General features: G+C 40.7%; 1 protein-coding gene across 7 annotated transcripts in view; it reads right to left on the bottom strand.

Moving 5' to 3' along the window:
- Window positions 1-13,952, bottom strand: part of SRGAP2 (SLIT-ROBO Rho GTPase activating protein 2) — a 196,136-nt gene that overhangs the window by 83,862 nt on the left and 98,322 nt on the right. For all 7 annotated transcript variants that reach the window (XR_014548983.1, XM_083617107.1, XM_083617110.1 and 4 more), the window contains one exon: window positions 1,742-1,804. Coding sequence is in view for 6 of the 7 variants with exons in the window: in XM_083617107.1 (XP_083473233.1) it covers window positions 1,742-1,804 (63 nt within the window). In the remaining variant the exon portion in view is untranslated. The remainder of the gene's footprint in view (window positions 1-1,741; window positions 1,805-13,952) is intronic.

Genomic DNA, 13,952 nt, shown 5'->3' with positions numbered 1-13,952 from the left:
GTCTCTCTGGCCCAACACTAGATGCTAACACAGGCATAGGCAAACTCGGCCCTCCAGATATTTTGTGACTACAACTCCCATGATCCCTAGCTAACAGGACCCGTGGTCAAGGATGGTGGGAATTGTAGTCCCAAAAACATCTGGAGGGCCAAGTTTGCCTATGCCTGTGCTAACACAATACCAAATAAGGCGGCTCTCCTGGTGCAAGACATTGATTTATTATAGACGGCATTAACTCCCCTTCACCAGTGCCAGAATGTATGGAGTACTCCAAAATCAAAAACATACTTATGGTACCAGACAAGCTTTCTTTGTAAGATTTTCACTAGTGGTTGAGTTATCAGTTCTGCTTATATATTGATTTGATTGGCTCATTAAATTTATATCTTGCCCTTCCAAAGGAGGCCCATGGTAGCAATGATAATGAAGGGAATAACCTTTGGTGGTCTTTTTGAATACAGTGGTACCTCTGGTTATGTACTTAATTCGTTCCGGAGGTCTGTTCTTAACCTGAAACTGTTCTTAACTTGAAGCACCACTTTAGTTAATGGGGCCTCCCATTGTCGCTGTGCCGCTGCCGCCACCGCGCAATTTCTGTTCTCATCCTGAAGCAAAGTTCTTAACCTGAGGTATTATTTCTGGGTTAGCAGAGTCTGTAACCTGAAGCGTATGTAAGCTGAAGCATATGCAACCCGAGCTACCACTGTAGTGGATTTGTGGATCACATAGGTGTAGGCTAAAATTAGTGCAAAAATTCAATTAAATTAAGAAAATGAAAAATTACCAAATACATATGTACAGAGTCCACATTGCAAGGTGCTGGTTTGGGAAAGATTCCCCCCCCCCATGTACAATAACTGTGTGAACTTTACCATAAGGTTACCAGATTTTTTTCAATGAATCCAGAGACACTTTTCAACTTCAATGGATTTTGTATGGGGACTGATTTGTAAATCCGGGGACTGTCCCCGGGAAACAGGGATGTCTGGTAACCTTACTTTACCATCGATCTATAGTATAGAGATAATATATCTGGCATTTCTCTGGGCTTATACTAATCTATTTTATTATTAAGATACATTTGGATAACATTTCTGAAGACTCATATGCACTGAACTGACAGCAAGGCTGTGTCTTTGCAGACTCTCTAGTTTTATCCACCCTGGGGTCCAGGTACAAAACTACAGCTAATGTTGAGTTGTAATAAACATTACTGCCTCAATATATTTAAGAAATCTAAAACCTGCTGCCACCCTGCCTTCTATGAATGCAGACTTAAAGCAGTAAGTGATATGCAAGCATCTACTATAAATCATCATTGTGGAAAAATTACTGCATGACGAAGTTAGTGCATAGTGCATTCCTGCACATGGAATGAATGGAACCAATTGTATGTGGCATGCTTGCAGCCAAAGCTGATCTCAGAGCTGCAGTTATTATACTGTGCACAGTCTCAATGATGCACCCCAAGTCTCCACTAGTATTCACAGCCTGATGTGGAACGCAATCAGACAACATGAGGAAATGCAATAGAGATGCAGGCAGAGGATAAAAATGGAACAAAAAGGAAAAAAAGAAATTTACAGTACATAACCAACTAGCAAATAACACACTGCTTCAGTACAGACTGCAGCCATTTATCACTTCCAATGCTTGATTGCTGCTGTTGCAGCAGGCAGGGTAAAGTCAAACATTTCTTTCCTACTTTCTGAAAAGGAGCCAAGAAAGCAACTTGATTTACCGTGTAGAGCTCATTCAGGACCTTCATCAAGTCTTCCTGTAGCTGCTGCCCCACTTCTTTGCTCTGGAATACAAAAGAACCAGAAAAGGTTAACTGGAAGAAAAGAGAGGAAAACAGGGGCAAGGTGGTGGCGGCTGCTGCAAACATGCCATGATGTTCACAATAATTCAGACACAATTGATCGTCATTATTCACACTGGCAAATCCAATAAACACTCAGCTTAGCTCCAATTACATTCAAATTAAACAACCTATTTTAATAAAATGCAATAGGCTGCACACAAAGCCAGCCAAATGCTGGTAGTGTGTGGTCGAAGCAAGCATCCATCTCTGCAAAGGAAACTCTGGCTGCTGTCAGGGGTAGCACTTGGCTATGCTAGCATCCAATGCTTTCTTCTTCTCTTTTCTTTTTTTGAAAGCTGGATCCACATAAGCTGCCAACAAATTGGAATTGTGGGAAGAGTACAGTCAGATAAGATGGAGAGCCTGGCCATTAGAAGATTTCAGGCCTTATTTCAAAGGTGTGTTTCAATTCTGGGGGAGGAGGAAGAATGGTGTGCCAAGGTGGGAGGCTGGAAAGTACATTTCCCTTTGTTTTTATGTAAATCATTCTTTGACATTTGGAGCAAGGGGAAAGCTGTGTTAAATAATGGCTTTTCTGCCGCTTGAGAGCTGTTGTGCTCAGGTCCCGCTTGTGGCTTCTCATAAGGCACTGTGATAACAGGATGCTAGACTTGTTGAGCCTTTGGTCTGATCCAGCAGGGCTTTTCTTATGTCCATATGCTTAGCGATAAGTTCCAATGAATATGACCACCAAACCCGAAAAAGGAAGTTTTGTTTTGTCACAACCTGTGCAAACTACATTTACTCTTATTTTAGAATCCACACTCAGTGCCAAGAGAGAAGACAAAAGAAACCACACCCAAGGCACTTCACATCCACACACAGTCAAGTCTCAGCATGCGCCAGATGTGAGATTTTCCTCCACTGACAATACACTTATCTATTTTTAAATAGAAAAGAACCACAAGGCACTTGTATCTGTATTGACATACTATACTCCAGAATAGGAGGCACTTGGGTAACTGAGCCACCAAGTTAAACCCCATACAATATGACTCATGAATTTGCTCGCTTTAGTAGGATTTATTAGCACCAGAAACAAATAAAGGAAAGCCACAAGCAAATGTGATGGACTGTCAAACTGGACTGTCAAACTGGGCTGTAGCTGGATCCATTCGCTCTTTATTTTAAAGTATGTATTTATTCATTTAAAATTGGCACATGGCAACCGTCAGGGTTTTTTGGGTCGGGGGGTGGTCTTAAACAGCAATATACCCATATTGAAAGAGATGTGCCACACTTGTCAAATAGTTTACAAGAGCTAAGCAAAGAAGCATAAACTGCTTCCACAAACAATACCAGTGAGCATCTCATCATTGCATTGGCCCTCACCGTCTTCAATCTATCCAGCCATTTGCTTTTTAATTCTCAGTTGCTGCAAAGACAGCAAATCCTTGTCTTTCAGAGCCTGCATTCCATTCCTCCCACTATCTTTCCCACAGTAGGGTGGCAATCTGTAATCTCGTTAAGGTGGGTATTTCTATTAGTCCTCACTGTACGAATTGTTAAAGAAAAAATAATTATGAATTCAACACACTAAGGACTTGTTGATTTGCAGCTGTTGAACCATGGATGCACCCTCTATCCATGTAAGATATATCATTAAGGTGAGTATAAATAATAGTCACCTCATTGGGGATGGGGTGACTGGCTTCTGAACAGAAAACTATAATCACAGACTTGCTTATTACTTCTACTGCTGGCCAACGCATTGTCCTTTCCTTTCCTTCCACAGCTGTTTAACACCCTAAAATAGTATTTTCACTTTCTAAACATAAAAGTAGTAGTGCCAGGGATCAAGAGAAATCTCTTTACATTTATTGCACAACAGAATATAATAGTTGCACAATTATGCAATCGCATGGCTCAATACATTACAATGGGGAGAGAATAAAACCAATAAAATGACAATTATATCCAGGCAGATGTTTCCTTTCTTCCCAGCAACCGTTCTAAGAAGGGATGTATCAAACAGCATCCTTGTTTATTTTAACAGGCTGTTGAAATGATTGTGACTTACTGCTTCAGCCATGGCTCCCTATGGAGACTGGTATTGTACTTCATAAGCCAAGTGAAACTCTATACTGTTTAAAATGAAAGGGGCCTTTGGAAACCCAAGGCATTGCTGACACAGAGGCCCAGTTAACAATCGTAGTCTTGTAACGCTCACCCAAGATTACTATGGTGCGTAAAGGAAGCTGGAACAGTGGCTCTCTGATCTAGAGTGCCCTACATTACACCCTTTAAAAAAATGTAATTAGCTGCCTGAAAGCATGACAGAGAAGGAAACTGGGCATGTCAGGGGGAAATTCCCCGACTAAAAACCTGACCAGGAGGACAAAGAGACAATTATTTATCATGTGAAACCTGGTATGACTCTCACCCCTGTTCCCACTCCCCCAAAAGCTGTTTCTTCCCTACAATCCTATACTGTACAACGGAGAAGAAATTTGGGGGAGGGGAGGTGAAACAAAACTCCATCACAAGCAAATGTAGTCCATTTTATTTTAAAGAAGAATGTTCTCAACAGCTTACCAGGAAACTGTCTAGCTAGGGAAATGATCCTGGGCCCCTAGCAGATGGTTTGACGAAATTGTTAATTCAGTATGTGACAGCTATGAAAAAGGTGAATTCCATGCCAGGGATTATTATATAAAACCAACAAGAATCATGACTTCATAAAAACTGACAGTGAGGCCACATGTGTAATATTGCATAATGTTTTGGTGGTCCCAACTAAGAAACTATAATGTAAAAGCAGAAGGCGGCAGCCACAATGTGAGCAGCGAAGTGGCCAAGTTTGCTGATGATACAAAGTTGCTCAGGGTCATTAAAACAAAAAAGGATTGCAAAATGCTCCAAAAGGATCTCTCCAAACTGTGTGAATGGGCCATAAAATCGCAAATACAATTCAACATGTGGTTGTTTTTTTTTGCATGTTGGGGCAAAAAATAAATAAATCTTAACTTCACATACATGCTCATGGGGTCATAGTGAAGATGAAGATGTTGACCCAGTGTGCAGCAGCTGTGAAAGGGGCAAATTCTATGTTGCGGATCATTAGGAACAAAACTGTAAGCTTCTGAATGCCAGTTGCGGAAACCAAGTGCTCTTGCACTTGAGTCCTGCTTGCAGGCTTCCCAAAGACATCTGGTTTGTAAGTATGAGAGCATGATGCTGAACAGATAGGTCACTGGGCTGATCTAGAAGATTCTTCTCATATTCTTAACAAGGTGCTGGGAGTACCTTCCAGTTTAAAGACCTTTTTGATTAGAAAAAATACACTTAAGGGTAGAGGAAAGATGATAGATGTTTATAACAGTTACATGGTGTGGAGAAAATGGATAGTGACAAATTTCCCATGCTCTCATAATTCTAGAACTCCAAGTCATCAACAGTGGTACCTCGGGTTAAGAACTTAATTCGTTCTGAAGGTCTGTTCTTAACCTTGAAACTGTTCTTAACCTGAGGTACCACTTTAGCTAATGGGGCCTCCTGCTGCCACCACACCATGCTGCGTGATTTCTGTTCTCATCCTGAAGCAAAGTTCTTAACCCGAGGTACTATTTCTGGGTTAGCGGACTTTGTAACCTGAAGCATCTGTAACCCGAGATACCACTGTAATGACATTGATTAGCAGCAGATCCAGGAAGCAGTTCTTCATAGAATGCAATTAATTTATGGAATTCACCGCTATAAGATGTGGTGATGGTCACTAGCTTAGGTGGGCTAAAAAAACCGGTTTCGATAATTCATGGAGGACAGCCATCATTAACAGCTATGAGCAGCCATCAAAATCTGCTTCCCAAAGGTATTTGTTTAGCCACTATGAAATAGGATGCTAGAGCAAAACAGCCTCACCAACCTCTGTGCCCATGTGAATGAATCCAGTCTTAAAGCAAATGATATATTTTTCATTTAGAGGTAAATGGCCACTGGAAGTTTTAGTCCAAAACATGTGAAGGGCATTAAATTGACACAGGTTGACATAGATGGGCATTTAGTCTGAGCTAACAAGACTCATCTTAGTCCTCTAAGTGGAAAATTTACTGCTTGCTATGAAAAGGATTCCCCTCTCTATCACTGACACACACACACACACACACACACACACACACACACAAACACACACACACTTTTAGCCTTTAAGAGGCAGTTTCAGACATTTGTGTCTGTTACCCTTGTTAAACAAATACTTTGAAGGCACTGTTCCAAATTTTAACACATTCTGTTTATTGGTTTTTATTTTTCAGTGCGATAGATTCTGACATGATCTTAATAATTAAGATAATTAATTTTATGGTTTTGTTATTGTTAAGAATCTTGAGCATGACTTATGGAAAACCAGGATATAAATATTTATCCAAAATAAAAGTTCACTTTCCTCCTTCTCTTATCAGAATCCTGACCTATTGCTATACCAAGGTTTTGTCTACATTTTCATTGGAGGGGATGAAAACTTCAAGCAATAAAACAATCTCTTACTGTGTTGTATATTTATGTTTAATTTCTTGCAAAGCTGAAGTTCCACTAAGACCATAGGGAATTTTGAACCAAAAGATCTGTCAATTAGAATTATTGTTTTCATGATTGTTTTAAGTAGAACTTCCAAGTTTATATTTGCTTCTATCTAGACAGCCATAATTGTCTAATTGCATCTGTATCTGCATTCCATGCCAAATGTTACCCAGAAGAAAACCTGCCAAATGTGCAGCTTTAGCACTTGAGTCTTTCTTAACATCTTAATTCCTCTATCAGCCTTTTTATAACTGAGTTTACTTAGATGCAAACATTAGGCCAAAGCCAATGTGAATCTTTCTACTTTTCATGAGTATAAAATGAAAGATTAAAGGAATAAATGGTTAGGAATATAAAATGGGAGGGGGGATTGAAGAGGGTAGCCAAATTCCAACTTGCTTTCTTAGCCTTCATAAGCACACACACGGCACTCAGTGTGGAAGTCATAATTTAAACTTTTCTAAACAAGGAACTCTGACTCAATTTACTTCAACATAAAGCAAAGAAGATTTTAGCCAGCTTAAGTATTTAATGCATTCAAAGGTTATTGAATCAGCACTATTCATGCATTTAAAATTAAAGCTGTATCATGATTTTTAAGATGAAATCCAATTTTCGAGGTTTATATATTTCAGTTACAGCTTTGGAAATACATCTTAGAAGTCCAGAAGCATTCCCTCCTCACTGGAAACTGCCATTAACAGTGGCAATTTTTAAAGAAAGCTCACTTGCACTTGATGGCAGTATGTATCTGCCTGGCTAAGGGTCATAAACTTTATCATTCCCTTTAATAGTCAACTCAGGTGGCCTCAACTCATAACTATATCAGAAGATGAACCCAGTTGGATCAGAACAAAGCCTTATCTAGTTCAGCATTCTGTTTCCACAATTGCCACCCTAATCTGGGGGTTAAATAGATCCACCCAATCCCATGACAAGGATCTACGAGCTTCCAGGACTATTGATGGCAGTTGATCCTATAGAGCAGTGGTTCTCAACCTGTGGGTCCCCAGATGTTGTTGGACTACAACTCCCATCATCCCTGAGCTCTGGCCTTGCTAGCTAGGGGTGATGGGAGTTGTAATTCAACAACATCTGGGGACCCACAGGTTGAGAAAGGCTGCTATACAGGAAAGAAATGTAATCCTACTGCTGCTTTCTTTTCTTGGGACACACACACACACACACACACACACACACACACACAGAGAGAGAGAGAGAGAGAGAGAGAGAGAGAGAGAGATGCGGTAAAATGATGATGCTGGTTTTAAATTGTTTTCCAGGGAAAGAGGACAACCTAGCAAGGAAGTCCACTGTATGAGCAAGATCCAGCAGGGTTCTAAGGTTGAAAGAATGAAATGACCTTCTTAAACTGCTGACAACTTATAGCCAGGGCAGCAAGTATGGGATAGCACATTGCAGAATACAAGCTCCCATCACCCTATAATAGATGTGGCTGATGGGAATTCGAGTCCCTAAATATCTGAAGGGCAACACATTTGCATAGTAAGCATCTTTATGCATGGCATAAGGGTAAAAAAGATTGCCTCCTTGCCCCATAGGAATGTTTCACGTATAATGGAAGACAGACACATTTTGCACTCTCCGGATTCTCCTCAGAACCACTATAAAGCAATAAACTGCCTTGATTTGGGGCTGACAGTCAGCCCAAACCTGAGCTCTCTGGTGCCATAAAAGGTGTCTTTCCATCTTTCCGCTTCCTGAATCTCCCCACTCTCAAGAGACCCAAACAATACCAGTATTCCACAGTTGTCTCCTTTTGGTGCTGGGGATACTCTGCAAAATCTTGGCTTCAGGTTCTAGTTGTTCAAAATAAAAGGATTCCATAATGCAACAAATGGAGCTAGGGCGTAGGAAGGGGGGGATGCGGTCCGCCCCAGGTGTCATCCCTGAGGGGGGGGGTGACAAAATGGCACACCACGGGGGGCAGCACTTACCGTGGGGCCTGGCCGGCAGTGCACCAGAGCCACACATCTCTCCTGGGAGTGCTTGCGTCTGCCAGGCAGACTCCGTGGGCAGCTCACCGCAGCGCTCCTGTGGGCAGATTGCCACGCTGCCCCTGTGGGCAGATCGCTGCGCCGCGCCTGGGCACAGATTGCCGCCCCTCCCCATGACCTACACCCCTAAATGGAGCTAATGTTTGCACCTGAATATTGACACATGCAAGATGGAGCAAAGTCACAGGTAGGTAGCCGTGTTGGTCTGCCGTAGTCGAAACAAAACAAACAAACAAATAAATAAATTTTCTGAAGAAGTGTGCATGCACACGAAAGCTCATATCAATAACTAACTTAGTCTCTAAGGGGCTGCTGGAAGGAATATTTTTAAAACTTTTATTTTATTTTATTTTGTTTTGAAGATGGAGCAAAGTTTTAGCCTCTGAAAAAATGACAGAGAGTGTCATTGTTTTGATATCGCTACAAAGACAATTGACAGCTCTTTTTCAGAAATGCTTCACCGTCCCATCTCAAGCAAGAAAGTGGAGAACTGTGAAACTGTCCAGAACCAAGTAGAATCTGGAATGAAAGGGACTGGGGAGAAATACTGCACTCTATTATAAACTCATAGGGGAGAAAGAAGGTGGGTACTTTTCAAAGATGGGGACTATCAATGCACACCATGCTTAAACCTAAGGTCCAATGTTGCTGGAAGTTTCTGATTAATGTTGCTAGAAGTGAGAGGAAGAATAGGGCACTCACAGCCTGGCACAGGGTGCCAGCTGCCAGCACTGATTGTAATGCAGTAGTTGTTGCTTTGGTTATGCATCCAATATTGGGGTCAGCGGGGAGCAAATGATGACAAGAGCATAGAAAATGGCTTTACTTGAGGTCATTTTAGCTTTCCCTCTGTTCCAACAAGGCGGGTATATATGCCCACTGTCAAGTAATATAAATCTGAGTCACTTCAGTGATATGATCCACCTACTTTGTGTGGCTTTTATACAGCGAATATAAGAAACAAAGCAGAAAAGGCAACACAATGCCAGCTATGGTTTGCATTCAAAGTAATTTATTCAGATCCCTGAGGGAGGGCAGCACATAACAGGGCTGTGAGTGGCAAGTTTGCCAAGCCTGCTGAAACATGCTCTTTGACATAATATTTGGTTATAAGCTGTTTCTTGTTCAGAGGCATGCAATATGCACTCCACAGGATACTCAACTTCTTAAATAATGTCTTAATTTCAATGCTCTGGAACATTCACGCACTGGAAGCCACATTAACTGGCATTACAAGAACACTACCATGTATTTATAAACTGTAGTCACCTATGCACTGATTTTTTTTTATATTGAATTATTTCAATTAAACATATATAAAAACAATGCCCACAACATATCTATGCTTCTCTGACCCATAACTCCTTCTTTGCATGGTCCACAAGTTCCCCATTTCTGCTTATGTAAATTGGAGTCCAACAACATCTGGAAGGCCAGAAGTCTCCCCACATCCATCTTACCTGATTAAGAAAGCTCATAATTTCCCCTTTGCTTGAATAGCAGTTAATTATAAATATAATTGACTGGGAACCATCTCGAGATGCTTGTGTGCAACTCTGGTGCTTAAACAAAGCAAAACCCAGTTCTAGCCCAGAATTCTGCTGCTCAGATGGTTCACCTCTCATCATTCTGTCCATGTGATGCCTCTCCTCAAACACCTGCGTTGATTTCCCACCCACTTCTGCACTGGCACAAAGTCCTTATGCCTTAAAGCTCCCCACTGCTTTGGTCCCAATCTCTGCCCTCATATCCAGATATATTACTGCCCATGGCCATCACTGCTCCAAATCTAATCTCCCTCAGATACCTGAAAGTCTCCTTATACAGCCTCACCCTTCCTTATGGTGGCCTCCTACACGACAACTATATGACGGTGTGAAAATTGCCCCAGTAGAAAATTGTGATTTAGCACTAAACACCAGTGCAGAGTTAATTGGAGTTAGTTCCAGAAGTGGAAAGAAGGGAAATGCCAACATAAGGAAAGAGAAGGTAGGAAAGAAACCCACAAGCTTCTGATTACTAACCAGGGTTAGGCAAACAGACCACATTTAATCTGCAGCACAGCAATGAAAAGATGTGTATGACCCAACCCCTTACTCTGATATCAAAGCATCAAGTTATAAAAAAGAAAGCAGTCAATTGACTAAGGGTTTCCTAACACAATTTAGTTCAGATTACAAAAGGCAGAAACATTAACAAGGAACAGTGGGGGAACAAAATGTAATCTAATTGTAAATGATTTTTCTGATTGATCACCTCCCTGTAGAACAAGCAGGAGAAAGACCTTTGAAACTGGCTACATTCTTTGTTTCAGAAGAATTCCCACAACAGATGAAAGTGGTAATCCATAGTGTTCATTAATCTGCATTTAACAGAAGCTAGTTCTAATTAGATAAAGGAACAAGAAATCTAGAAATGGTCAGTTTTTTAACTAACATACATTAATTTATTTGCCTTATTTTGCTTTCGTAATGCACCCAAACAAGTTCTCTTATCAACTGGGCAACAAAGGCTAATCATTAATGAGAAAACTTGAGCACTTTTTTGTCTGCCAGTAAATGTACAAAGAATGAACACCCTGGAAAGTAACCAACATTGAAATGGACTCCATGGTAATTCTCTACATTACACTTCCCTCTTTGAATAACCCAACAAATTATTATTTCATTCTACAACATCATTATGACAAGTGCTACTTTTTAAAAAGTGTACTTAATTTGACATGAGTCCTGATCTCAGCCTTCATATAGAGTCCTCTTACCAATTTATGAAACAGCTGTTGTTATTCAATAGTTATGCCTCAAAGTATTATTGCATGAGTAAGCAAACAAGAAAGCAAGCAGAATGATCAGGACGTTCAAATGGCTTGAGTTTCCACGCACTAGTTCAACTCATGCCCCCAAGTTTCACACCACCATCCTTGGGTGGCCAGATGCATTGCCAAGTAAATAAACCAAGTCCTGAAGCCTGACAAAGAAAAGCATTCTGCTCTTATAATTGCTAGACTTAGAAAGAAAAAGATCCAACAGCCCCCAACTGAGGATTTTCAGCAATATTGTCCAATACTTTTTCAGAACAAAGGTGGTCCCTGTTGTGAAGAGCACCATCTATTATAATAGTCATTTTCTTAATCTGAATTATCAAGACAGGCAAATGACAAAAGTCTATCCTGGTCTGTCACCATAATAAAGTTCATTCATTCATTCATTCATTCACTCAAAAGTGCCCCAAACTTTTCTGACCAAAATGTTTGGTGATTAGTATTGTATCAGTAGGGGATATATGTCACCGAAACCCTGCGTTTTTGAGTAAATCCCAGTCCTCTCCATTTACTACTTTAAAACTGGTGTAGGTGATGGACTCTACAGGCAAACTAAAAAATTCTCAATGGCTTAAGATCTGGTTGGCGAGTCGCTTGAGGTCCATGCTTGCTAACATTAGGGAGAATTCTTTGAAGATGGTCCACCACTGGTTTTTAAACCGGGTCAGACTTGCTCACATTGTAAGATCTGGTCCCCCATTATGCTGGTGGGGTTGTAAGGTACAAGGCACATATTGGCATATATGGTGGGGGTACACAAGTTCTGGAAGCAGGTTGCAATGGAGACTGGTATAATTGTTAGCTTAGCATCCAAGGTGACCTGCTTGCTATTTCTCTTATCCATTTTTGATGGTGCCAATGCTGGCCTTACTTCTCGATGATTAACTCTATATTTGTTGGTTGTCGCTTGTCTAGTGATCTCTCAAGGGTGAAAGGGTACATATTGTTATCCTATGGACCTATGGTTTAAAAAAGTCATGCTCATTGCCCTTTCTAAAAAACTGACTCATAAAATATGTGCCACCAGGAGTGATGAGGACCCCCTCCGACTTTGCTTTTGCTTGGAGGCAGCTTGAGATTTATATGACCAAACTAGCCACTAAATATGAGTTTATCTGGCAACATTCAGGAATGTTTGGTAGAAATATGAACCTTGTCACGATGGAATATATTTTATGCCATTCATTCTTTTTAAAGCCTTCTAAGATTATTATGAACATTATCCTTTTTTATCTTGCAATTTTATCCTTCCTGTTTTTATGACTGCTTGCCACAGTTTGCCACAATCAGCCCTTTGGAACTTTCTTACTTTTTTTTTCTTACTTTTTTTCTTACTTTTTTTTTCTTACTTTCTTACTTTTGGACCACTTACTTTTAAGGAAAGAACGGTGCTGTGATGCTTTTATTGCAACGATCAGTACATGGTATTTCAAATGCATATATTTCCATGCTACTAATGCTTAATTGTTTAAATAATATATATATATTAAATGTTCACTATTGTGCTTCATTTCAGAGTAATTATCCACAGTGTCATGTCAGAACATGGTTAGTTCCATATCATGTACTACTTGTAGATATTTATAGACCATGCAAATGTGTGCAGGGAGCAATTGTGTAAGGACCTGTAGAAGATCAGAATGCTTGATGTTTCTGAGCTGAAAGGTCAGGTTGAAGAGGAAAGAAGAAATGTATAAAAGGAAGGAAGGCAAACTGACAGATTATGCTTAATTAAAAGGAGAGTATAAGTAGCAGAGAAAGTCAAGTAGGAAACATCACAGTCACAAAAGCAAATGTGATTTCAGAAGTTCCAAATCATAGCAACTCCCAATACAACCAATGGGTGAGGCTCATTAAAAGAGGTTAAAAATGGCTAACTAAAAACCTATCTGAATTAAGAGGATATGGAGCCATAAGCAATGAAAAAACAAAAGGGAAATGCCTAATGATGTTGACGGAAAACATTCACTGAGTAAAGATGAGAGTCTGGATGTCTCAGAGTGCAATGGAACCAGACGTGGCTGATCATAACCCTAATGCACAAGCAGGGAAAGACTATGGCCAGTAAGGCTACAATTAAAGTTTCTCCAGGGCATTTGCCAAACATGAGGGGATTCTGAAAAAAGGCCAGTACCCAATCCTCTCATCATTTAATGATACATTTGAGTGCTATAGTAACAAAGGAAACGTCTCCCTCGCAAGGTTGTGGGCTCTCCTTCCTTGGAGGTTCTTAAAGCAGGGGTTGGATGGCCACCTGTCATGGATGCTGTAGCTGAGATTCCTGCATTGCAGGAGGCTGGACTAGATGACTCTCAGGATCCCTTCCAACTCTACAATTCTATGATTCTATGAAAGGAAACATAAGTGGGGGAGCTTTTTCAGCCCAACAATCAACACCCCCTCTCACACACAAGGGGACCTTCTGGGGGGGCCACATGCCAGTAATGTGTGGGGCCAGAAGCAAAAGTGGACCAGGCAATTTATTTAATGCTCATTTGCACAAGAAGCTATATTCCAGTCACACAAAACGCAAAAGTTTCGACACACACACACACACACACCACTTTCCACTGAGCACATTCCAGGAAGTCAAAAGCACTTTGTTTGTTTGTTCCAGGGGGAGGGCTGGATGGGGAGGCCTGGAGATGTGGTCCTCAGCTGTGAGGTTTCCCACCTCAGTGTACAATGATTGATTTCACAGAGGCTTAGAATCTGGCACACAAAGACCCTT

This window comes from Podarcis filfolensis, assembly GCF_964270895.1.
Source record: "Podarcis filfolensis genome assembly, chromosome: 6".
Lineage (NCBI taxonomy): Eukaryota > Metazoa > Chordata > Lepidosauria > Squamata > Lacertidae > Podarcis > Podarcis filfolensis.
This window is presented reverse-complemented; position numbering and strand designations above follow the sequence as displayed.